Here is a 27883-nt window from a genome sequence, read left to right on the forward strand (position 1 = left end):
TGCCTTTTTAAAACCACGAAAATCACATTATTCTCAAGAGGTAGGATTATAGCCCAAGTTTCAGACAAGACTACACTCCTTTGCTGTCACAAATAATTTATCATCTGTCCCAGCTCCTTGTGAAAATTAACCCTATGCACTCCGGAACCAGGACACAATTCAAACAAGTCAGGACTGAATGTCCAGGAAGAATAACAAGGCCTCAGATAGCTCTGGAAGGGGCTAAAGGAGATAAGTTTCAAATACCTTCATTGCTGCAGTTATCATCTAGGTTTAAGTTAGGAGAACTAGCATTTTAAAATAAGTTATATCACTAACAATTTTAAACATCTGTAAGTAGCTGAAAAACACTTACCCCATTTCCACTTCCTGTCTCAATTTCCAAATAGGAGGGGGGCATTTGCACTTTGCTAAGCACCTTAAAACAGGTCTTTAAGGCATGAGTGAGTTCTGGTAAACCCAATACTTCCATATTTTCCAGGAGAGACTGCACCATATAACTGAGCATCTGTGGAAGATACTGGGTCTGCACTTCAGAGTAGAGTTCCTAAAATAAATAAGCATTGTCTAAAATAGTTATCACATACTATTATTCAGCTGTCTAGCAACACTGACCAAAGATTGATGAAGTCAGTTCATGAATGGTTAAGCTGTACAAACTTGCTTCAGTACTATTCTTTCTTTCTTCATTCTACATGATGACCACTGAATCAGAACCTAAAAATCTTATGATAGTCATCCAGCTGCTAAGAGACCAAAAAGTCCCAGGAAATTATTTACCCACGAAGAAATATATTTTTTTTCATTCCTTTGATAGAATCACCGTATTTTAAAATTCCAACAATTTTTATTTTGCTAGGCAAAAGAACGGGTAGCCATATATAAGTCAACGCATAAAACTGTACTTTGTAGAACATACATGGCATATGCACTATGGATGTCAATCACATGTATGTCAATTTGCCTATTTTCATTTTACGTAATTGCAATATGAATTATTTGATTTTAAGTTTCTTAAGACTTTGAAGCAGCTAATTTCAGGTTGCCTTACCAAAGGAATCACGTCAAGAAGAAACACCAACAGTGTGCAGAGCTCTGAAATTGTAGGAGTGCTAATATTTTCAAGAGGATATCTCATCTGTGTGGATTTGTTTCTGGATTGAGAGAAACATTATTATATAAGTTTTTCTCCAGTCAATATTCTTGTTACAATAAAAAGGCTTTCTGAAGCAAAGTAAAATGGGATTTCTAATACAGCAGGATAAAACAGTCTGTCAAAATCACCTAAACTGTAGTTGGTATGTGGAATGCTAAAGTGCCTCTAATTTTCAGACTGAATCTCTATACACAATCTCACGAGTTAAAGTATAATCTTCTCCCTTATATTTAGAAAGGGATAAAAAAGATATCTTTGTTTTTCTTCAAAAAAACACTTGTTCTTCCAAGGAAGACCTCTTGACCTCCCCTCCCAAAACTTTTCCTCCTTCAGTTGTCAGTTTGAAAGTAACTTCTTTTGTTCTCAGGTTGTTAGTTTCTAACTAATTGTATACCTCTTTGCATTCTTGATTACTTTAGAATGCAACCTGCATATCTGTCTGATTCTAACATGTGTTGTGTCCCTTCCAGAGTTTAAATGCTTCAGTAAACTTTACTGTCTTACACAGATAGTTCTCAAGTGGCATTTTTAAAAGGAGCACTATTGTTTGACAACATACGCACCTGAAACAATCTTCGAAACATTTGGTCATGTAATCCCAAAGAAAATCCGTGCTTAAGGATGTGATCAACAAATTGACTGTTTTGACAATTTCTGAAGCATTTTTATTCTCTTTGATTGCACTGTGTGAAAGGGGAAAAAAGGGAAAAAAACCCCAGATGTTAGTGAAGATTCAAAAAGCATGCACATCAAAGTATTAGCTGACGTGTTCTAAAATCTTTTCCCCCTTTTCTCTAGAAGCTAAAAGACATGGATTGTTTTAAATCAAGGACTACGTCACTCTGGAGTAGCTAGAGTTTGAGGATCTTTCTCCCATGTGAAAGAAAAAAAGTCTTCAGCTTTGAAAATCAAAAAGCTAAGAGTTCTGTCACCAGATTGATTCTTGGCCATCATCACTGGATTTAATCAACACCACACATATGCAGTGTACTTAATTTTCTTCTCTACTAATCAAAGAGAAAGCAAGCGTGTGTGGGGAAAAGGGGTAGCCATAGAAAAATCTCATCTTCTGTAGGGAAAGTCACTTTGTTAAAAAGCTAACCTTCCTTAAATTGATTCAATTTTAATAAATTACCTTAATATAAATCATACAGTTTCAGTTCAAAGTTGAAATTATACCTTGCAAGTATGTTACCACTTTGATTGTAGCTCAGCTTGAGATCAGAACCAAGTGCATCTTTGCAGTAGGAATAAAAGGCTCTAATAACTTCAAGGAATAGATCCCCAACAACCTGTGGCCCTGCAAGTGAAGGAAAAAAGAATCCAGTAGTTGCACTAAAGCGATTACTCAGCAGCTCAGTTACAAACTTGTATAGACTCAAATTACAGGTAGCTAGGCTGAAAAACCACAATCACTCAAGTAGGAAGAAAATGCTTACGTGTCTTTTTAAAATGTCAGATTTTCCAGATAAAATAAAATGAAATATGTAGTTAAATATTTGAGATTTTTTTAAATTCTAGTTAAATACCACTAGGAACTTTTTAAAGTGATACTTGCAAAGCCATAGCACTGGTTCTAGATTACACTTAAGTCACTTCAGCAAGGCACTAACACTGCAATTATTTATAAGTGGGGAGAATCATTACTGTAAATTGGCATTTCATGTGCCAAAAATAATCACCGTGTCTGTATCCATAAGAAAAACAAGCAGATTTCCCAATACGCATTTAATGTAGTAGCCTTGATTAAATTTTGAGGGACAGAAGCGGGAAAAATCAGCAAATTGAGGAAGTTCAAATGCCTAAACATATATAGAAAAATGCATATTTATAAAATGTTTTAAGAAGAAAGTATGTTAGGTGTGTGCTGATAACTGTAAGCTGTTTTCAAGGGTCAACACTTTTTTGTTTTATTTGAAATTTTCTATAGAGGAGGTGAACAAATAATAAGTACAATACTCTAAAACGGAACCATTAAAAAAAAAGTCATCTATAAAGCATTCCAGTGAGTGCTTCTAAAAAGGGAAAAAAAAACTGTGAAAGCAACTAAGAGTAGCAGAAAGGGTCAAAGATTCTTGCTGTGTTTTAGTTCGCTACCTTAAAAAAACCAAACCAGACCAAGAAGTTGCATTGCCAAATCCATTTCAAAAGGAAGTGAAAGGCTCAAGGTTTCTTGGCTTAAGGCTCAAGGAGTTATATTTTGTGTGCTGACTGGAGCAGAAAGATTAAACTGTATAATGAAGTTCAGTTAAATAACCCTTATTTGTAGTTCAGATTAACTAGCCAAATTTGTAGTTCAGATTGCTAGCCAAATAAAACATACAATAGGGTAGTACCTATCATCTACTTTCTAAATTAGATTAATCATTAAATTGAAAATTTAACAACCCTAGTCTTCTACAGCATTTTTGTCAGAAAATACAAATGTGTTATATAAAAGACTTTAATCACAATAGATTTTTTTTAAAATCAGCTAAAATCAGCAGAAGGAACCACTAACACCACTGTCATAAACAAACTAACAACTGCTTATACTAAGGTAGTATTCATTTGTTAAATAAGCAATATAGAATTCTCATTTTTCCTGGCAGTACTTTGATAATTCTTTAACAAGAAATGGGCTTAAAATTACTTTCCTGACCCATGAAAGAGGATAAGCTTAGCAGATACAGGAGCAAAACAAACTGCCACTTAAGTGTTTAGTCTCAATACATGAGTTTTATTCTAAGTCTACAGGCTTAGTTAATGGTAACATCACTCCCCACCCTCAGGATAATAGCTGGAACAACACTTTGGGGTACAGTCAATTGTTAAGACTTCAGCAACACTAGTTAACCAGTCTGTAGACTTCTCATACTTGTCAGATTCACAGAATATAATTTCAAACATTTATCTACACCTGGTTCTTACTGAATACCACTACGCCCTAAAAATCCATCAAGTCATTTTGGCTTAATATTTTGATGGAGAAAGGAGAACTTGCCCTTTAAAGTAAAGGGCCGGCAGAGCCTCACCCTTCTGGTGCTGGCAACTTCATGTACACAACAGGACACACATGTGACAGGGAAGAGGAGGAAATTATTTTCTGCTCAGTCACGAAGTCTGAAACCATAGCTCCCACAGCGGCGTCAGGCCGGCAAACGCTGGGAGTGCCACTGCCAGAGGCACCCCTGCCTCCTCACACCCACAAGAGGTTATTTCCAGCTGGAGCACCTGCAGGTAAGTGGCACTGCCCACTTTGGCAGCAGTACCACGTAGGCCAGCTGCTGGTGGGACTGCAGTGTTCGGAAAAGCACGCGGTCACGACAATCTGATGCAAGTGTCTATGAAGGCCGGCAAGCATGGCCAAGCACTGGAAACAAACCCAGGCAAGAGCAGTACCAGGGGGTTTCCAGGCAGAAGCCGCTTTATAAGACAGAACAAAAAGAAGCCTGACAGTGTTTTGGGGATTAACACCCAAGGAAGGAATTGAGCAGAACACAGAAATTAGAGCAGAAGCGGTTCTTTTTAACTGGCTCCTCAGGTCTCACTTGTGGGCATGGAAGAGTGTTATCCTCACTAGGGTATGTCCACGCTACGCACTGGAGTGCTCTGCAGAAAAGCCAGGGATAACCTGGAGAGGGTGCTCCAGACCACTGTCCTGAAACAGGTCCAAGGCAAGGAACAGAGCCCCCTGCACACTAACACACACGTATTCAGAATTAGACAGAATTATACAGGATGATGTCTCGAGTCCTACTGCCAAAGGTGATGAACACCGAATGGTAACAGTCTGTAGCAGCTATAACAGAAGTGAGAAGCACCATTACCTATTTCAGGTTTGTCAAGGAGACTGATTAGGATGCGGAAGGGTTTCAAATAAGCTTGATGCTGTTCCTCTGTATCAGACTCTGGGAATTTCTGATGTAAAATTTCAATCAAACTCTAGTAAAAAGAAAACATCGAAATATTATATATAGAAGAGAGACTGCAATTTTATTAAGACTTGAAGTGTTTCTAAATTCGATTTTGTTTAGTACCAACTACAACCGAACTTCCATTTTCTATACAGGGTAGACTAATCAATGACAACTTTTCAATATCTGTACTCAAGAGCTGATTTATTCAGAGAAGCATTTTTAAATAATTCAGGTAGTTCATCAAAAATGCTACCTTTTGGTTTCATTAGATTCCATTTGTATTGTAAGCACATACAATATTGGGATAAATATAGCACAGCAGGCATTCAGATAGATGAAAATATAACCACCAAAAGGATGCTGTCTTTAGGGACAGAAAGTGAAGGACAAACCAAGTGGCAGTGAACAATTCTAGACGCAGTTTGTGCTAACATTGGAAAGGATCATAAATACATCTGTATACAATGAACACCAACCTCAACCAAAAGATCTTTAGAATATTTTCCAAAGAAATAAATAGCATGGTCTTCAGAAGTTGTTGAGTCCGGAGCAAAAGTACCACCTTTAATATCAGAGCCTATAAGATAAACAGAGGGATTAGGGGTACAGAGAAAGACTACTGTACACAGCACTACTCACAGGTCATTTATACAAATACTGAAATCACACTGTGTTTTTAACCTTTGTCATTTCAACACTTTGCTTGAAACTAGCTCACGCGCTGTCCAAGGACAGCCCATATATCACAGTTTGAGGCATCCAGATGTGCTGTACTGAACAGATATGAAAACCAAGGCCAGATCCAGATATGGGGTCAGCAAGACCAGCCTTCATGCAACTGGATGGATGCAGCTCTTGCCCTGTCACATTTAGCTTCCTCTTACACTGTTAAAAGGAGACAGATGGAAAGAAGTTATAGCTCTCTTATGAGCTCCTTGACAATCAAGCCCACGTGGGAGTTTATAGACTATTACTTCCATAAGTAATAGTTAAATAACTTAAAATAGCGCTGCACTCCTTTCAGTCCACTGAACCACTTCAGAACAAACTGTGGATGGGCCCAGAAATAACTCAGCAGATACCCTGTGCTTCAGGACAGTGAAATTAATTCATCTTGGAAGAGAAGACCCGTTTGCCAAATGAATCCTTAACTTTATTAAAAAGGTACTTAATAAACAGCAACTAAAAACCAGTTTATTTTATCATCATGTAATAGTTAAATAACTTAAAATAGCGCTGCACTCCTTTCAGTCCACTGAACCACTTCAGAACAAACTGTGGATGGGACCAGAAATAACTCAGCAGATACCCTGTGCTTCAGGACAGTGAAATTAATTCATCTTGGAAGAGAAGACCCGTTTGCCAAATGAATCCTTAATTTTATTAAAAAGGTACTCAATAAATGGCAACTAAAAACCAGTTTATTTTATCATCATTCCCTAACTGCTGAAAAACATATTAACATTTTTAAGCACTGATTTTTTTTTCCTCTTAGGTATTCAGAATATTGAATATTACTGTATGTTGTACAGTACCTAGCAACCATGCGTATAATCTTCTATTGAGTGACATGTCTCTCCTCAACAATGTCTGTGTAGCTGCTGACAGAATATAGACTACATCAGTCCTGTGCAATAGAATCGCGCTTTCATTGCAGTCCTAGGATGAAAACCAAAAATACTTTAGCAGTTTATGAACATTTAAACAAGTCAAATTGGTAATAAGGTTGTTTTTTTAAAACTGGTAATATTAATGTTCTGGAAAAAAAGGAAAAAAACCATCATCAACAAGATATTTTGTATACTAAAAATCTCAAGAAATGGAATCTGACAAAACCGACAAAACATTTTCCTATTTAAAATACAAAGCTACAGTTAAGCTAAAAATACTAAAGACATCGTTATGTTAAGCCTTAAGACTTAAAATGACTTGCTACTTTCAAAATGCTGACTATACTACTAGGTAAGTTAGGAAATGATGGGGAATAGCTCTTGTTTCAAGTAGTATTTTATTTTCCAATCTTTAACAGAAGTATCTTAGTTTAACGCAAACAATTCCAAATGCTGAAATCCTACTTGAAAAAGGAGCTCAGTATTTTTTCCATATGCAGTTTCTGAGATCTGAATACTTCAAGCACATTCGAAATACCATGCAATATTCAATGTGAAAGCACATCTTCATTTGAAGCTGTAATGAGTCTGAGAAGCAGCAGTCTCCTCTACTATTAGAATTGATGCGGGAACAAGAAACTGCAAAATCTGTTCATTGATTTTGAAGGCACAAAATTCAGACTTTTGGCAATAACAGGGGCAGGAGCTGGATTGGTTTCACAGAAAACACCTTCCCGCACAAAGCGTGCATGTAACATTACCAAAATAGTCCTCTTACCAAAGCTGTATAAAATGGGAAGAAGAAGAGAATCACTTCTAGAGTGTTTCTTTGCACAAGGACATTTGAATCCAATACTGATACACACAAAGACTTTATCTGTAAAAGGAAAAGAAAGCACAATGGTGTTTTACTTCCTGATAACATTTAAACAGCGATAATAATCACAAGAAGGAAAGAAAGCAAACTTGGTTAAAAGTGAACAATATCTTTTTAAATAAGAGGATAATTACTCAGCCATTTAACTCCTGCCCTCAAAATGAATTAAAAAACAAAGTTTTGTTGAATACTGTTAAAAGAATCGTTAATACTTACAAAATACTTGTGTTTGTAACAATATAAAATGTCACAGTAAGATCACCAGCTATCAGACAGAATGTGAAGTCTCACAAAATGCAGATATTTAAGTACTCTAACCAGCATTAGTTATTTCATCACTCAAGATTAACATAACTACCTACTGAAGATTTCCATTTTACTGAAAAAAGAAAAAGATACTAAATTTCAGAACTGTCTTCTAGAACTGCAAACACTTTGAGAGACCAACATTAAACATTGTATATACTGTATCACAGAAAAGTTGGTCTTCAATCTTAAACGCAAATTCAGAACAAGTAGAGAAAAGTTACCAGGCTTAACTTCTGATTTGAAACAGACTCAGTCTTTTAAGGCTGTGTGCAATACCAATTACCAAAAACTGCAGAAGCTTCAGAAGACTTGCATTCTGCAGGCTGACCAAAATGGCTACGGGAGATTCTCTGCTATGTTTCAGGTAAGATGCTCCCATGAAGTAATCATATTAAGCAATTCCACCAGCCTCTCTTTCTCTCTCTCCTAACTATTTTTAAGAGCATGTCATTCTCATTGAATACAGAGAAGGTAAAATCTGCTAGTGCACAGGTATTATAGTAGATAAGACTGTTCTGCAAGGACTGTTCTCTTCTGACTGTTCTGAACTTACTGTGAGCTTATAATCAGTGCCAAGCATGTACTTCTGCTCTTTTCCAGACATCTCTCTGTTGATATGACTGACAACAAAAAGAGAAGCAGGCAGCCTGATGGATGGGCTGACCAGGACGCTGCCCCAGAGCGCTCCATAGAATATTTCTTGGCCCATCAATAAGGAGAGCTTCACAAGCAGAGCATCTGTTCTGTATGGAAATATATTTAACATGAGAAAATGAATTTTTGTTAGTTCCGTTTTATACCATAAAAAGGCAGATATACACAGAATTAGTACTGTAGTTGACATGATTTATTTAATTTCCTCATTTTTGTAATACCAGTATTATGTGAAGGTGGCCAGCATCTAGTTGTACAAAACCAATGAAAAATCTCTCAGTCCTTTATCACTGTGCACACTCACTGAAGCAAAGTTTCTGTGCGTACTTTGGAAACTTTTCCAGTAATTGTCTGCAAACATTAAGCTCTGATCAAATTGCTGCGGTGGCTCTAATTGCAAAATATTTACAGTGAGAGGTGTGCAGTGCTGAACTGGAGATAATTCAAGCTGATGTTAGACTCTGAAAGTCAATTTTATCAGTCTGGGAACTGGAAGATATCCTATGTATTTGTACTTACAAATCAATGGTCTCAATTTGCAAGTCACTGAATGAAAAAAAACTATGAGATAAAATGACATACCGTCAGTTATTGCTCACAGGACCAGCACATTGAAATTAGTTTAAAGACAATCACATTGGAGGTCTTATGACTGAAGGCACATTCTCTGATTTGGCAACTTTGTCAATACTCTGTTATTTTACTAAAATGTAGGAATTAAAATGTCACATGAAAAATGTAAAAGTGAGAAAAGAGGAACAGCAGGGGATGTATTAGTGTTAGTCCTCAATGTTGAAGACTCTGAAAATGTTCAGTGAAGAGTATTTCATGAGCTGAAGTTAATCTCGCACATCTTCCAATAAGATATCTTGGTCTATCTTTCCTGCACCAGAATCATTATGATGACTAAACTAAAGACAGAATTTCTCATGTAATTTTATATTTCACAAACTAAAATTAAGTTAATTTAGGATAAATGTTCCACAGTGAAATATATGGTCAGTTTCTGTCCATGACCCTGTATTTTTAAGGCCAAGAATCATAGAACACTAGGTTGGAAGGGACCTCAAGGATCATCTGGTCCAAATTCACTATTTCAAAATTAGTCAGTTTCAGAATAAGTTCAGCCTTCCTAAAAAGACTACACGTAGACAGGAGGTTTTGTTCTAAGGGATCCCCTTTCTCCCCTAAGTTCCCAGCAGCTAGTGCTGTAGGAAAGAGAAAACCACACACCATCACTTATACGCCTGCCTGACAAAAAGCACATACTAAAATTCATGTTTCTACAGCAGATGTGTAAGAGGTAGATACCTCTTATACATCTGATGTTCTGAAATTGGCAACTGAATGCTACTCAACAAGTTGGGAACACACACTCTTAGTCACTCCAGCAACTGATATGAGCCTTCAATTTAATACTTGTTTTTAGAAAGAGGCATTAGAAGTATTTTGTTTATCAACTGTAATCTATGCAGCCTGGCATATCTCACCCTTCTTCTCTTCTTTTTTTTTTTCTTTTTTTTTTTCCTGATAGGTACACACAGCTATTTAAGATTCAAAAAGGGCAGAGAGAACAGCAACACATCCAGACTGGTAATACAGAAGGAAGTACATTACCAATGCAACATTTTGTGACTCTTTAAGCAAGGAACAATTGGATGAAACCTTCAGTCGTTGAGTTCTTACAGGATCTTACAAAGCAGTCCTGCTAACTGACTTAAAACCACTACACAAATGGGTGCTGAGCTGCTCTTCTCAGCACACTTCCTGATCCTCACTTTATCATACTGAATGCAGTTGTCGTTACTGCCATGAGCACCCAAGAGCGAGAGATATACATTTTTCTATGATATATTTTATAAGAGTTGCCTCTTGCTTGTGTTTTCAGAACCTGAGGGTAAGTATCTGGTATAGAAAGACTAGAAGAAATTCAGCTGCTTTCTCATGTTACAATATTTATATTGAATTTATTGACAGAGCAGTGGTTTGGGGAGTCAGGTTAATTATTTAGGAGTTCAGAGGAGCTTTAAGAAATATTTTTAATTCCTTTCTCTCAGCACATCTATTTTTAACTGTCCTTTTCCTCTTTTCTCCTCTTTTCCTCCTGAGATGAAAACAGAAGGGGAAAGATTTTTTCTACTTTAGCACTGTTCGTTGCATCTTTCAGGGACTCACCATTCTTCCAGCCTTAGAAGCTCTTTTATCAAGCCTTCTATATAGAGAACTGACAGAAAATTCTTGAGATTTCCCTAGGAAAAGTGAAATACTGTCTATTGCTTTTAAATTAATATTAGTTCTCACCTGTCATAAATTTCTGATCCTTCTTCCAATCCAGGCAGCAGTCCAATTACAAAGGCTTGAAGACCAGGCAGGAGGGACTTTTGGAGAGGAAGAAAGTATTTCTCGTACAAACCAAGGAGAACAGGCCTCACTGACATTGCTGCATTTGCCAGCAGAGGAAACAAACCAGAGCTTTTTTTTAAAAAAAAAAGAAAAAAAAAGAATAAAATTTAGTTAATTAAAATAGATTGTGAAATGCATATGCTTTTAAATATAAGTTTACCTGTACAAGAATAAATCCTTGGCAAGCCATTTTGTCCCAATAATTTTAAAGATTATTTCATAGGTTTCTAATGCCTTTAAATGCACTCCACTAGGTAGTGCTGGATGCAAACACTGAGATAATCTTTTACTGATGATCAGCCGTCTTGGTAATAGGGAATACTTCAGGTTACTCTGAAGAGCCTGTGGAAGAAAGGAGATGAGAATAAATATCTATAATGTAAAAGATGATGTGTATGATGACTGTATGTCAACTACTAGCAAATCGAGAAGAACTAAATACGTTCAAGAGTTTTCTCTCATAAATGCATTTTGTTAAACCAAAACAGCAAAATTCTGTAATTGAGTTTTCATATGGAATCAGTCACGAGGAATTTAGGAAAGTCTGGTGTTACTTTGTCGTGAGGCTGGACATGGAAGACAAAGGGCAAGACAGAGACAAGAGTACCATTATCCTATCTCCAGGGAAAGTAGGGAAGTGACAAGAGCAGCACCTCAGATTTTAAGCACAGGGAATAAAGTAAGAATTGAATAACTATCTTTCCTTGTAAGTTTTCATTTCACATATAGTTGAAATATAAACAAAAAAGCTTCCCACAAAACAGGCGTGATTAAATGGGACAATAAATGGGACAGTGTGGCTGCATTCAGTAAGCTATACCCGCTGCATTGATGTATAAGTAAAAGATCTTCAGGACAGGAAATAGTTAACCAAGTATGGGGAAAAAAATGTGGCACCTTTCTGTGGAAAGATTACTCTTCTTGAACCCTGCATGTGTTTCAGGAGGGTAAGTAAGTATGCCTCTTCAATTCAGAAACAATTGAAAAATGAAGGTGCAAGTAGACGGCACTTTAGCCTTTGGTCGCTGCCTGCTAACCCAAACAGATGTTTCACTGCAGATTGACATTTGGGATGTTCAGGATTAGGCAAATTCTTGACTCTCCCAAGGTTAAGACATGGCCTTATCCTACGTAATAGTTTTAACTTGAGGTTCTTCCATCCTGCCTGAAAAACAGTTTTGAAAAAGCAGCAGACAAGGGAATTATCCCTTCCTCGCTCATTTCTGAGAAAAAACCAAAACAGTTCAGCAGTGACCGTGGCATTTACTTGAATGCTGAATACTCTTATCAGCAGTAAGAAGAAGAGATAAACCCCATCATCTTTCAAAGGCATGTGCAACTTATCATTTAAGGCTTTGCAGTTGGCGGGCATGAGAAGCTAGAATCTGTGAGACTACCACGGTGTCATTTCTCCCACTTGCTGCCCTGCCGAAACTGAGAGAGCAGCTTTAGAAATAAAGAGCTTCTAGTAAATAAAATTTACTCAAGAAGAAAAAGGCTGAGAGTTTGTAACAACAGTAAATAGAAATGTCACACCATTCTCAAACATAGACTACAGATGCCTTTTAAAGCTAATTAATTTCCTTCCTTCACTCGCCCACTATGAGCGTGAGATTTGCATTTTAATATGTACTAAAAAATAGAATCCAAGAATATAGCAGTATTTCACATATGAAACTAAACCAGGTTATATTTGTGGAGTTATATTTTATGTGTTTTTATATCTTTTCCATTTGAGAGATTTACTCTTATATTACACAAGTAATATTATTTCAATATTAAGGATTAAAAACCTTAGTACTTGTAACAACTTTGAAGACTGCTTGAAAGCTGAACTTTGAAACATTCTGTTTATACTGGTTGGTATGTATTTGCCCACACCCTCTGTATATATAAAAGAAGGTGATTACAAAAAAAAAAAAAGAAATTAGAAAATATTTTTCCTCTCAATCTTAATATTCTGTCTGTTAAAATCTAAATATCAAATAGGTAGAAAATTAAAACATTCACTGTTTATTACATGGAGAATCTGATACATTACAGAAATAATGCCATCTAATAAAAAATGTTGCTTGGCTTATTGCATATCCTAAGGATGTGAAGTAAATCTTCATCAACAAATAAGAACTCTCCTTTACCAAACATCAGGAATAGCTAAGCAAAACATTTAGTCAGAAGAGGGAAAAAAAATCCAGGCACATTAGGAGTCAAACAGTGGATATTCAGGGATAATTCCATTTTAAGTATCTCTCCTGGGTAACTCCAAAAGCTTTGTAAGTCCATATTCTAGCAGGTGAGACTAACTTAGAACAAGACTACATTCATGTACCTTTGCCAACTTTATATGTATACATGAAGCAGTATTGCTTCACCTAAAGACTCAAAAGACAAAAACAGGAAGCAAGATTTGAAGACATTTATTATGATCCTCATACAGAAGCTGAGGAGAGTTTCAGCCCATCACATCAGAATGATTCTGAGATGAAGCCCCCTTCTCAAAAGCATGTCATCTTTTTTTCTGACTTGGGTTGAAAAAATACACAGTTGGACACAAGCTACAGATCTTCTCAAGAGTGGGTCTTCCTGGTTAACAGCTGCCTCTGATCTTCCAGCAGATGAAGGGACTTTAAACCACACTGCAATATATTAGAAGACTCTGGTTTCACCATGAGCCATTCCAACAAAGAGGTTGGCTGGCTGCTACCTTGCTGAAAGGTTCAGATTCTTAACAGCTTCCCCAGAATTGCAGGGCTTAAAGAATTTTAAAAGAGTTGAAAGACTTTAATTAGCAGATGGATCTAAAAGCGTTCATTGAAAGCAGAGTGCCATGATAATATACATATTTCCAAATGTTAGTTTCTGCGAGCTGACAGGCAAAGGTAAAAAGCTTGATTTTTAAATACCCTGAGCTCCCACAACCGTAAAAAAGAATCAGTTGTCTGTGAGATCTAGGATGGCTGAAATGCCATCATAATCTCAGCTGTTACAGGGAATTAAATGTTGTGGTAGCAAGTCTGGTATCACTGGCACTGTATTCAGATGAAGAGCCCATCCCAAACCATTGCTTCCACATTCACAATCTGACACTAATGACTGCAGATGGACAACTCTGCTCACAGGATTCAACATCTATTATTCACCCTTTCTTTTGATTTTTGTGAGCTTAATTTGACTCTCTTCAGTTACATATGGGCTGAAGCCCATATGTATGATATGCTTTGATGATATGAAGCCCATGCATGATATGCTTTTCTTCACTGCTTTCCACATGAGCAGTTATGGTGGCGGAAGTGTTAAATGTCACTGGAGTTGCTAGTAAGGGTTGTCTTCAGAAGCCTGGACTGCCAGCAAGCACTCCACACTGCATATATCATCCCAGAATTTGGTTTTCACGGATCAGTGAGAAATCAACAACCCCAGAAAACCAAGAAGTATTTGGCCTACCACTGGCTTTTAAAATAAAGACTTTAATCCGTAAGTCAGGGAAAAAATGAGACATGCAAACTAATGACTTATGTCTATGTGCATATCCAATTTTCAACTTCTTACAGATTCTTTTCCTTTATGCCTGACTAGAGAATACTTTACATATACTAAACACTTGCTAATGTATATGCATGCTCAGAGTTTCTTTGAATGTGGGCTATAAAGGTTAGAAAGGGAAGACTGTCTATTCTTCTTAGCAGTGTACACATGAGCCTTAAAAGAAAACAGAGACACGTGTGCACTCAGAAGAATATTCCCATTTCACTGAATCACACAATGGTAGGGGCTGGAAGGGACCTTTGGAGATCATCTACTTCCAACCCCCCTGCCAAAGCTGCTTAACTTGAGCGGGCTGGACAGGAACGTATCCAGGCAGGTTTTTAATGTCTCCAGAGAAGGAGACTCCACAACCTCTCTGGGCAGCCTGTTCCAGTGCTCTGCCACCCTCAAAGTAAAGAAGTTTTGCCACAGTTACTGGTTTAAGTCATTCTGCACTACTTACAGCACCGCTAAAGACCAGTTAGATCAATTTGCCTAGACATAAAAAACGCAAGCAAATCAAGAAAATATTTTTATTTATATAACTACAATTCCAGAAAAAGGCAGCACATCAATTTTTGAGATTATCTTCTACGAGGAGATACCATAACTCTTGTTTTAGACAACAGTGGTTGGGAGGAGAGGGGGAGAAGGAGAGGCTGTGATTCTCTTTTCCACTGATTCATTTTCCAAGTAAAAAAAATTCTAAACAGAGCTCCAGCTTCCATAAAAATAGCAGCATGAAGTTCAAAGATGGTTGTGAGGAAACTGTAAGGTAGGAGCTGGAGTGATACTAAAAAGCAGGGAAAAAAAAGATGTATGAAACACCCCTAGTCCTGCACACCGCATCTGTGCATTGGGTGTGGTGAAGCTCCATAAAGCAATTAGGTGGCAAAACTTCCCTTCTTCTCGAAGATATAAAGCTTGCCTTCAACAGAAGGCAAGTGGTGCTTCTGCCTGTAATTCAGCCAACAGTTGCTATAAAGCCCTGGCAGTCAGAATTCTCCTATTAAGCAACTGGTGTAATTAATGGCTATGCTCATTAAATCCGTATTTCAGAAGAATCTTTCTCTTCTTTCTCCTCTAGAACAGACATATTGTGACATTAAGTGTTACTACAGAAACAAACAATAATTGTGCAGCTGCAATGATTTATGTGCTTTCTTTCCCCTTCCCTGACAAACAGATCAAGTGTTTGGTTGAGATCATATTCACCTTGAAGTTTTTGAAGCGAGAAAAGCCTACAGAAACAAAAAGCAACATCCTTAGTTTCTATTGAAAGTCAAATTAAAAAAAATTAGTTTGAAATTGCAAACTAAATATACATGGCAAAATCCTGTCCATTATTCTTGTCAAACAGATGCAAGTTGGGGTTTTTTTGGTAGATTAAGTGACTTTTTTGTTTGGTTTTTTTGTTGTTGCTGTTTTTTAATATATACGGATTAAATGACTGGACAGGGGAGTTTAAACATTCACTTGCCAAAAACACAGTGAGATTTTGTGCTTTTCTATGAATCAGTAAATTTCAGACTTTTTTTGAAAACCTTCTTTCATAGTTGCCCTACAAAAGCAGGCTGTGGAATCCAGTATTTACTACTGCTTGGTTCTTCATTTTGCAAACTGTGTTATTTATCTACTGTTTGCCTGCACCCAGAGTTAAACTTTCTGAACAATATATGCTTATAATCTGGATTAAAAACCCTAATGCAAACGGTGCACCTGGATTTTCCTAACTTCATAATATTTTTAGCCTCTAAATTGCCCGAAGTTCCCCTTACATTAATACTTTTATATATATGTGTTATATAATATACATATCTGTTTATACCCCAAATAGAGAGTGGCAAACATTCTGGAAAACAATGTTGAAAGCACTTATTTAATTGACAAACTGACATATGCTGAACCACCACCCATTTCTAGGCTTAAAAAGATAACACCTCTACCCCCCAGCATTTTTTTTTTCTATCAAAGCATTGAAGTGATTTTGCAGAGCTGTATTCTTTTAAAACATTGGAACAAACTGGCAAAATCTGCAAAAACACAATCACATTTTAGTACTAAGACAATTGAAACAGATTACTGTGTTCTGGATGCAGCAATCTGTACTGAATATCTGAAAACCTCAGTCACAAAACAGTGCTTTCCAAACTGAATGTATGCAAATTTGCAATAACAATAAAAACACAGTTCAAAGCTGTATCCAAGAATAGTACTGAAAATAATGAAATAATCCTATATCTAGAAGCATGGAGCAGCCTAGGCTGCAGCTACTAGTTGACCTGTTTATAGTAACTAGAGCCTGAACAGAAGTAAAGCACAGAGAGAAAGATATTTACAAGTGGAATATGAGTTAAGTTTCAGGGCAAAGCTGAAGACCCTCTTTGAAACACTAACATCCATATTTACTGCCTGTTTAATTCACCTGCTTCCATCTGTCCATTCACATTCTCCCATAAGTTTTTATAAATATTACTTTCAGCTGTTTCTCCTTCATCATGATGATGCATAACACCCACACTATTCAAATTAAAACTCAAAAAATCTTTCCGTTACAAACTTGGGGTGTAGTGTAAGTTGGCAAATTCTGCCGACTCTAGCTGTCTAGAAAACTTATTTTCCATCCTTCACTCATGCTCACACTTGGTACCTGCAGTTCTGTACAGAAAACTGCAGGGGACACTCACCTTACCTAACCTTAGAAGACTAGGTCAGCTAAAAAACATGGACAACATTGCAGTAACTCACCTCAGGCTCCCTATAAAACCAGTGAGGAAGACACGCAATTTTAGGACAGCGTTCATCTGACCTACTTTAAATAGCAGGAGATGAGTCACAACAACGATGACAACAAATAAATCCCTTATTCATCTCTCTGCCTAAAAGTGATTCAAGGTGAAGCTGTCCACACTGAAGTCATGTGAAGTTAGATAAGGCTCATCTCCCATAAGTGACAAAAAATAATCTTTCTAGATCTACAGACTGACCCCTTTGGCTGACCATTCAGATTAAAGTCAACCAGTTTCTCTGTTGCTTCTTTGTTTTTACAAGTCACTGTGAAATATCAGTTAGAACCACAGAAGCAACAGAGAAATTGTGAAAAACAACCTTCAGTTTAACCTTAGTAGCTAAGTAGTAACAGAAAGAAGCAGCGGAGTTGTCTCTTTTCACAAGGAGTAATAGCAGCAAAAGCTCCAAGATCACTAGTCTCAGCCAAGGCCAAGGGGATCTGGATCAGCTTCCTCCATTCTTTTTCCCTCACCTTTAAGGAGCAAGAGACTGCTGATTCCTTCAGACCTTGCATTGAAGGATTATTGCCACCGAGCTTCTACAGAAATAAGAGTGTGTGTGTGTTAACTTGTGGGACTCAATAGTGCAAAATATTGCTGAAGCGTGCCTATAGAAGAAAAAGCCTCAGAAAATATTACACCTATATAAGCAAGAACACCCACAATTAAAGTCAACAATACAAAGATCCTGAAGAAATATGTGCTTAAGAGAGATCTTCCATGCTACTCTAGAAGCATGAAAAGTACTTCCAAAACTCCACTACTTACTCATCCTCTTTTATCTCTCCCTTTCTCAGCATTTTCACGTTTGCTTAATAATAGGCATCACTGCACAGCTGTTACTAACACCCAAGTTCCTGAATATAACCATGTGCAGTGTTTAAAAACACTTTTGTCATTGAGATACTGTTGATGTCCTCCCTCCTACCCATTCTCTCCCTGTTCATTCATTCACTCTCAGAACTGACTGTAGAAGCTCTTACATGAGAAACACCTCACCCTCCCCGAACAGTAACAGGACTCAACAACTATATTTATGTTTTAGGATGTAAGAGACCAAGTAATCACAGGAATTAAGAGAATAGCTATTGACATCTTATTTCACAATCTTCCTTTTGGCAGCACATTCCCCTGACATATCATCCTTATTTTCAGATAGAAGGCAGGAGCAGATGAACATTGGGGATGATTTGCTCTCCCAACTCTTAATCTCCTGAAATGATTAAGCCCATAAAATACCGCAGCAGATGGACTGATGTAACAGCTAAAAGCTTTTTTGCTTTGTTTCTACTATGCTGCTACATATTTTGGCAATTCTGTAGCTGAGTAAGAGTTTCAGCTAGGTGTTAATCAGTTCAGTGTGCTCATCTAGGTCAAAATAAAAGATCAAAGCCTACTTCTTGCCACAGGTAAAAAATCTCTCACTCTAATTATTTCTTATTTTCCCTTTTGAGAGAAGCATTCTGAAGACCTCTAGCTCTCCTAATTGACTTGAGAGGAATAACGATGAAACAGCAGAGGTAGAAATGTGTAACTTCTATTGCCAGAACAACATTCATCTTCTCTCCTCCGAAGAGGAAAGAACATGGTTGCCCTTTAAAAAACCTCAATTTGACAAATATTGTCCCAGTTTTCAAGAAGGGTAAGAAGGAAGACCCTGGTAATTACAGGGTCTCATTTCAGCACCCGGTAAAATTAGGCAGAAGGCTATTCTGGGTGTTACTGAAAAATATTTGAGACACAATGCAGTCATTGGTCATAGCCAGCACGGGTTCATGAGGGAAAAGTCCTGCTTAACCAACTTAATTTCCTTTTACAACAAGGTCATCCATCTAGTTGACCAAGAGAAACCAATATATGTGGGTTTTTTGGATTTTAGCAAAGCTTTTCATACTGCTTCTCACAGTACCCTTCTGGATAAACTGTCCAGCACACAACTAGATAAGTCCATAATGTGTTGGCTGAGCAATTGGTTGATGGGTAAGGCTCAAAGGGTTATATCAGGTTGGTGGCCAGTCACCAGTGAGGTTCCCCAGGACCCAATTTTACAGCCAGTGTTCTTTCATGTTTTTATAAAGGATCTGGATGCAGGAATCGAGTGTACATTAAGGAAGCTTGTCGATGATACTGAACTAGGAGGATCTGTGGGCTCCCTTGAAGGTAGAGAGGCCTTACAGAGAGATCTGGAAAGGCTAGACAGCTGGGCAATCGGCAACCATATGAAATCTAACAAGAGCAAGTGCCGGATCTCCACCTGGGATGGGATAATCCTGGTTACATGTACAAACTGAGGGATGAGAGGCTGAAGAGCAGCTGTGCAGAAAGAGATCTGGGGGTTTGGGTTGATAGCAAGTTCAATATGAGTCAACAGTGTGCCCTGGCAGACAAAAGGGCCAACTGTGTCCTGAGGTGCATCAAGCACTGCACTGGTGTGGCCCCACCTTGAGTACTGTGCGTGGTTTTGGGCACTTCAGTGCAAGAAGGAACCATTACAGCGCGTCCAGAGGGGGGCAACTAAGATGGTGAAAGGTCTTGAGGGCAAGACTTACAAAGAGTGGCTGAGGTCACTTGGTTTGCTCAGCTTGGAGAAGTGAAGGCTGAGGGGTGACCTCACCAGAGCCTACAACTTCCTTAAGGGGGGCAGCGGAGGAGGAAGAGCTGATCTCCCCTCTGCGGTGACCAGCAATAGGACAGAAGAAACAGAATGAAGCTACGTCAGGGGAAGTTCAGACTGGACATTAGGAAAAGGTTTTTCACCGAGAAGGTGAAACAGGGTCCCCAGAGAAGCGGTCAGAGCACCAAACCTATAAAAGTTCAAGGAGCATCTGGATGATGCTCTTAGTCATATGGTTATTTTTAGGTAGACCTTTGAGAAACAGGGAGTTGGACTTGATAATTCTTATGGATCCCTTCCAACTTGAGATATTCTATAATTCTGTAATTCTATGGATTCTCCTCTTCTTTGGAAACTCTGTAGAATTAAGGTTTAGCAACAACAGTAAAGGCATGTGAGGCATCTATCTGGAAACAACAGATGTTTCCTTATGAATTCTGCAGAAGTTGCCTCCTCCCACTCCTATTTCCTTAGTGACTGCAACTCTGTAACTACTCTTGCCCCACAATCAGGTAAGAGCTTTATGTTAAAAGAGGCCAAGTGGGATGCAAAGAACATACATCTTGTTTCTTGGGCAGGAGGAGAGGACACACTTTGTAAGTGTTTTCCCATACAAGTCTTCTCTCTTCCTATATTCGGCCATATTTTCCATGGTCACACAAAAACACCACCAGCAGCAAATCAATTATTTCCCCAAATACAACGGAAGGACGTAGTCAAGTAAATGAGATCTTTAAATATAAACTTTGACTCCAAAAATATACTAAAACTTGTGACCTCCTGTTCTCTACAAAGACTTTTTAAGCTGCTCTAGAGTGAGTAACCAGAACCCTGAGGGTTTCTTTGATGCAAAAACTAGATTAACTTAGCTGTATAAAGGAAACAAATACCATTTGAAAGAAACCTCTGTTGGTCGTACCAGAATTTCTCACATTTATACAAAAAACGTAGCTGCTTCCATTATCCTTACTTTATGAACTAATATTTTTCTTCAGTGGATTTTCAATTTTGCTAAGTACTCTAAGTTACAGGAAAGATAATAGCAATACAAAGATAATAAACACATGAAAAAATATGACACTGTGACACTGTACCTTATTGAGTTTGCCAAGGGAAGATATAAGATCTGCCCATTCACTCGATGATTCAAAGTTTCTCAAAGCTTTCTCAATGGCTGAAGAATAATTTCTGTATCTGTAATCACCAAGTAACTCCTGCTCTTCTGGGTCCATCTTCAGTTCTCATAGCAAGGCGAAATTTCCTGGTAAACTAAAACATGCACACAGTTACAAAAAGATAACCTGCATTTAAGTTCTGGCAAAGCTGAAGTACTGTAAGATAATAATAAACATGTAGAAGCACAGACAGATCACAATAAACAGGTCATCTGATAAAGTTTCAACACAAAGTTAAAAATAATTTAATAGGCGTGACTCCAACTCCCCACTGCCTGTTTTAGAGGTTTTGTGGTCACATTTTCCTATTTATGAAACATGTTTTTTCCTTCCATGCACGTGGATCTCACACACAATAACAACGTAAAAGAATACAGATTCTCATTATAAATGGCCAAAGTGCTGACAAGGAGTTAGGGATAAGTAAACAGTTTTCGTAACTTATCACCTGTGCAGTGTTTTGAAAGGTTACCTGTAGCTGTGGAATGAGAAATATCTCATATCAAAATTCAGCTTCCCAGAGGAATCCCATTAAAGGGCCTCTCAGCCCACAGCAGAAGGAGCCCTCAGAACTCTGCATCTCAACTTGTCAGCAGCAGATGCTGAAGTACAAGACTAAGGCGCTGTGCCAAAGTGCCGAGGCATGTATTCAAATCTTCCTTTATTTCACAATCCGTTTCTTTTCACGGAGGAAAAATAAGTTATTCAGACCTGATTTTCTCATCTTTTGCAACACATTTAGGTAAAAAAAGCAACACACCTGTTTCTGAACAATGGCAGACAGGCATGGCTGGATTTTACGTATGCAAAAGTCATACCTTTGGTTCTATGCTAGATATGACACTACTTCTCCTGTTAGCTAATACAAAAAAAATTCTTCCAGACAGATGCTTAGGTTTAGGAATGCCAGCTTGATGTCAATCCATGCCATATCACCAATACAGAAAAGAAAGCACAGTGCCATTACAAAACATTTTATAATGTTTCTGAAAGATGCCTGCCTTCATTTTTCTGTTGTTAGGACACAAAAATAAATCTAAGTAGTCTTCTATGTTCTTTTAAAGCAGCTCATCTCTCACAGCACTTTAAAAAAATAATCAATGGAACAACTCTGTATCATCATTAACTTTAATAAACAACAATAACTACAGGAAAATTTTGGTAGCAAACTCTCAGAAACAGAAAAACGCTGGATGTGCCCACAAAAGAGAAAGGATTTTAAAGGCAGGTTTATGCCACTTTTGCACTCCCTGATAGTTGGGTTCAGCTATTGCTGATAGAACCACACTATGTCCAACTTAGATCCATCTCTATGGAAAAAAAAAAAGTATTCTCACACAATGTCATCAGGGCCATGGTTGATTGATTGGTTTTGTTTGTTTAGCTTTCTATAGCAAAGGCTGAATTTTCTGTTTTCACCAGGTTGTATATAGTGCTTCTCACAGCACAGAGAGTAAAAAACCCCCACTGCCTTGCAGGGTGTAACATTCATCTGGGATACAGCTATCCTTGCTCCAACAAGGATTTTAAAAAAAAAGTTAACCCCCCATAAAACCTAACAAAGTGGTAACCTTGCAATATACTGGCAGCAGAATATGAAAGTATACTGCAATTATATATTGCAAATTATGAGTAATCTGACGCAGACACTGCCCCAAAATAAGCAGGACAAGAAATTTCTCCTCATCTCACGTAAGTACCTTAACCGTTGGACTACTGGATGGTGTTCATTCTCTGTAGAACAAACCATGAGCTAGGAAGTATCCTAGCAGCTCCCTGCCAAGTCAAGAGTGCTGCCACTTTCATAAATAAGAGATTTGTCCAGATCATATAGAATTGGGCAGCTGTTTTGCTGACAGAACACACCAAAATTCTTAAATTGTAAGTGCTATATACCCACATGAATCCACTTTGAGAACATGAATCAATCAAATTATCAATAGCACTTAAATATTCTGTCCTAAAGCATTCTCATGGCATTAAAACCTCATAGTCCATTTAACTAAAAACTAGTTAGATTCTGAGGCTAAAATAGAATGTACCTACTCAAGAAAAAACAAAAAATCAAACTAATAAAATTTCAGTTGGGGGAAAAATCGTCTCATTCAGTTCTTAAGACACTTTATTTGGACTTTGCCGTGAAAAGACGGGTGAATTATTTATTCCCACCCGGAGAAGCAGCGATGCACTTAACGACTTGGCCGTGCCTTGATGTTCACCTACCTACAGTGCCAGATGGCAGCAAGGTTTGAAAAAAAAATAATAATCCAATAATTTAAATATGGCAAATAGATCGTATTTGTGCTTATATGCAAAGGCAGGAAGATTCAATAATAATAATAATGATGATGATGATGATGATGATAAACAAACCAAACCCCAAACCAAAACAAAAGCCACTTGCCAGTGACCTTCAGGTCTTCCAGATCCCGGGTCACGCAGTTCCTCAGCCGGCGCAGAGGTGATAGTTAGTCCCCAACTCCAGCATTGTCTGCAGGCTGAGGAGGCGGCCGCTCCGCCTTTGATCCCCCGGGACCAGCCGCTGCCCCCCCCACACCCCCCGCCCCCAGCCAGTGTTCTTTCATGTTTTTATAAAGGATCTGGATGCAGGAATCGAGTGTACATTAAGGAAGCTTGTCGATGATACTGAACTAGGAGGATCTGTGGGCTCCCTTGAAGGTAGAGAGGCCTTACAGAGAGATCTGGAAAGGCTAGACAGCTGGGCAATCGGCAACCATATGAAATCTAACAAGAGCAAGTGCCGGATCTCCACCTGGGATGGGATAATCCTGGTTACATGTACAAACTGAGGGATGAGAGGCTGAAGAGCAGCTGTGCAGAAAGAGATCTGGGGGTTTGGGTTGATAGCAAGTTCAATATGAGTCAACAGTGTGCCCTGGCAGACAAAAGGGCCAACTGTGTCCTGAGGTGCATCAAGCACTGCACTGGTGTGGCCCCACCTTGAGTACTGTGCGTGGTTTTGGGCACTTCAGTGCAAGAAGGAACCATTACAGCGCGTCCAGAGGGGGGCAACTAAGATGGTGAAAGGTCTTGAGGGCAAGACTTACAAAGAGTGGCTGAGGTCACTTGGTTTGCTCAGCTTGGAGAAGTGAAGGCTGAGGGGTGACCTCACCAGAGCCTACAACTTCCTTAAGGGGGGCAGCGGAGGAGGAAGAGCTGATCTCCCCTCTGCGGTGACCAGCAATAGGACAGAAGAAACAGAATGAAGCTACGTCAGGGGAAGTTCAGACTGGACATTAGGAAAAGGTTTTTCACCGAGAAGGTGAAACAGGGTCCCCAGAGAAGCGGTCAGAGCACCAAACCTATAAAAGTTCAAGGAGCATCTGGATGATGCTCTTAGTCATATGGTTATTTTTAGGTAGACCTTTGAGAAACAGGGAGTTGGACTTGATAATTCTTATGGATCCCTTCCAACTTGAGATATTCTATAATTCTGTAATTCTATGGATTCTCCTCTTCTTTGGAAACTCTGTAGAATTAAGGTTTAGCAACAACAGTAAAGGCATGTGAGGCATCTATCTGGAAACAACAGATGTTTCCTTATGAATTCTGCAGAAGTTGCCTCCTCCCACTCCTATTTCCTTAGTGACTGCAACTCTGTAACTACTCTTGCCCCACAATCAGGTAAGAGCTTTATGTTAAAAGAGGCCAAGTGGGATGCAAAGAACATACATCTTGTTTCTTGGGCAGGAGGAGAGGACACACTTTGTAAGTGTTTTCCCATACAAGTCTTCTCTCTTCCTATATTCGGCCATATTTTCCATGGTCACACAAAAACACCACCAGCAGCAAATCAATTATTTCCCCAAATACAACGGAAGGACGTAGTCAAGTAAATGTGATCTTTAAATATAAACTTTGACTCCAAAAATATACTAAAACTTGTGACCTCCTGTTCTCTACAAAGACTTTTTAAGCTGCTCTAGAGTGAGTAACCAGAACCCTGAGGGTTTCTTTGATGCAAAAACTAGATTAACTTAGCTGTATAAAGGAAACAAATACCATTTGAAAGAAACCTCTGTTGGTCGTACCAGAATTTCTCACATTTATACAAAAAACGTAGCTGCTTCCATTATCCTTACTTTATGAACTAATATTTTTCTTCAGTGGATTTTCAATTTTGCTAAGTACTCTAAGTTACAGGAAAGATAATAGCAATACAAAGATAATAAACACATGAAAAAATATGACACTGTGACACTGTACCTTATTGAGTTTGCCAAGGGAAGATATAAGATCTGCCCATTCACTCGATGATTCAAAGTTTCTCAAAGCTTTCTCAATGGCTGAAGAATAATTTCTGTATCTGTAATCACCAAGTAACTCCTGCTCTTCTGGGTCCATCTTCAGTTCTCATAGCAAGGCGAAATTTCCTGGTAAACTAAAACATGCACACAGTTACAAAAAGATAACCTGCATTTAAGTTCTGGCAAAGCTGAAGTACTGTAAGATAATAATAAACATGTAGAAGCACAGACAGATCACAATAAACAGGTCATCTGATAAAGTTTCAACACAAAGTTAAAAATAATTTAATAGGCGTGACTCCAACTCCCCACTGCCTGTTTTAGAGGTTTTGTGGTCACATTTTCCTATTTATGAAACATGTTTTTTCCTTCCATGCACGTGGATCTCACACACAATAACAACGTAAAAGAATACAGATTCTCATTATAAATGGCCAAAGTGCTGACAAGGAGTTAGGGATAAGTAAACAGTTTTCGTAACTTATCACCTGTGCAGTGTTTTGAAAGGTTACCTGTAGCTGTGGAATGAGAAATATCTCATATCAAAATTCAGCTTCCCAGAGGAATCCCATTAAAGGGCCTCTCAGCCCACAGCAGAAGGAGCCCTCAGAACTCTGCATCTCAACTTGTCAGCAGCAGATGCTGAAGTACAAGACTAAGGCGCTGTGCCAAAGTGCCGAGGCATGTATTCAAATCTTCCTTTATTTCACAATCCGTTTCTTTTCACGGAGGAAAAATAAGTTATTCAGACCTGATTTTCTCATCTTTTGCAACACATTTAGGTAAAAAAAGCAACACACCTGTTTCTGAACAATGGCAGACAGGCATGGCTGGATTTTACGTATGCAAAAGTCATACCTTTGGTTCTATGCTAGATATGACACTACTTCTCCTGTTAGCTAATACAAAAAAAATTCTTCCAGACAGATGCTTAGGTTTAGGAATGCCAGCTTGATGTCAATCCATGCCATATCACCAATACAGAAAAGAAAGCACAGTGCCATTACAAAACATTTTATAATGTTTCTGAAAGATGCCTGCCTTCATTTTTCTGTTGTTAGGACACAAAAATAAATCTAAGTAGTCTTCTATGTTCTTTTAAAGCAGCTCATCTCTCACAGCACTTTAAAAAAATAATCAATGGAACAACTCTGTATCATCATTAACTTTAATAAACAACAATAACTACAGGAAAATTTTGGTAGCAAACTCTCAGAAACAGAAAAACGCTGGATGTGCCCACAAAAGAGAAAGGATTTTAAAGGCAGGTTTATGCCACTTTTGCACTCCCTGATAGTTGGGTTCAGCTATTGCTGATAGAACCACACTATGTCCAACTTAGATCCATCTCTATGGAAAAAAAAAAAGTATTCTCACACAATGTCATCAGGGCCATGGTTGATTGATTGGTTTTGTTTGTTTAGCTTTCTATAGCAAAGGCTGAATTTTCTGTTTTCACCAGGTTGTATATAGTGCTTCTCACAGCACAGAGAGTAAAAAACCCCCACTGCCTTGCAGGGTGTAACATTCATCTGGGATACAGCTATCCTTGCTCCAACAAGGATTTTAAAAAAAAAGTTAACCCCCCATAAAACCTAACAAAGTGGTAACCTTGCAATATACTGGCAGCAGAATATGAAAGTATACTGCAATTATATATTGCAAATTATGAGTAATCTGACGCAGACACTGCCCCAAAATAAGCAGGACAAGAAATTTCTCCTCATCTCACGTAAGTACCTTAACCGTTGGACTACTGGATGGTGTTCATTCTCTGTAGAACAAACCATGAGCTAGGAAGTATCCTAGCAGCTCCCTGCCAAGTCAAGAGTGCTGCCACTTTCATAAATAAGAGATTTGTCCAGATCATATAGAATTGGGCAGCTGTTTTGCTGACAGAACACACCAAAATTCTTAAATTGTAAGTGCTATATACCCACATGAATCCACTTTGAGAACATGAATCAATCAAATTATCAATAGCACTTAAATATTCTGTCCTAAAGCATTCTCATGGCATTAAAACCTCATAGTCCATTTAACTAAAAACTAGTTAGATTCTGAGGCTAAAATAGAATGTACCTACTCAAGAAAAAACAAAAAATCAAACTAATAAAATTTCAGTTGGGGGAAAAATCGTCTCATTCAGTTCTTAAGACACTTTATTTGGACTTTGCCGTGAAAAGACGGGTGAATTATTTATTCCCACCCGGAGAAGCAGCGATGCACTTAACGACTTGGCCGTGCCTTGATGTTCACCTACCTACAGTGCCAGATGGCAGCAAGGTTTGAAAAAAAAATAATAATCCAATAATTTAAATATGGCAAATAGATCGTATTTGTGCTTATATGCAAAGGCAGGAAGATTCAATAATAATAATAATGATGATGATGATGATGATAAACAAACCAAACCCCAAACCAAAACAAAAGCCACTTGCCAGTGACCTTCAGGTCTTCCAGATCCCGGGTCACGCAGTTCCTCAGCCGGCGCAGAGGTGATAGTTAGTCCCCAACTCCAGCATTGTCTGCAGGCTGAGGAGGCGGCCGCTCCGCCTTTGATCCCCCGGGACCAGCCGCTGCCCCCCCCACACCCCCCGCCCC

The 27883-nt window shown here is 38.3% G+C and overlaps 1 protein-coding gene across 2 annotated transcripts in view; it reads right to left on the reverse strand.

Moving 5' to 3' along the window:
- The window catches only part of DOPEY2 (dopey family member 2), a 43696-nt gene extending 22595 nt beyond the window's left edge, over positions 1-21101 (reverse strand). For both annotated transcript variants that reach the window (XM_014938186.1, XM_014938185.1), the window contains exons 1-12: positions 20931-21101; positions 11069-11250; positions 10807-10977; positions 8405-8594; positions 7444-7542; positions 6591-6714; positions 5532-5632; positions 4966-5080; positions 2336-2456; positions 1720-1839; positions 1052-1154; positions 356-547 (exon numbers count right to left, since the gene is read on the reverse strand). In XM_014938186.1, the coding sequence (XP_014793672.1) occupies positions 356-547; positions 1052-1154; positions 1720-1839; positions 2336-2456; positions 4966-5080; positions 5532-5632; positions 6591-6714; positions 7444-7542; positions 8405-8594; positions 10807-10977; positions 11069-11250; positions 20931-21068 (1656 nt within the window). In that variant the 5' untranslated portion in view covers positions 21069-21101. The remainder of the gene's footprint in view (positions 1-355; positions 548-1051; positions 1155-1719; positions 1840-2335; positions 2457-4965; positions 5081-5531; positions 5633-6590; positions 6715-7443; positions 7543-8404; positions 8595-10806; positions 10978-11068; positions 11251-20930) is intronic.
- Positions 21102-27883: the final 6782 nt, after the last annotated feature.

This window comes from Calidris pugnax, unplaced genomic scaffold (genome assembly GCF_001431845.1).
Source record: "Calidris pugnax isolate Ruff unplaced genomic scaffold, ASM143184v1 scaffold25, whole genome shotgun sequence".
Lineage (NCBI taxonomy): Eukaryota > Metazoa > Chordata > Aves > Charadriiformes > Scolopacidae > Calidris > Calidris pugnax.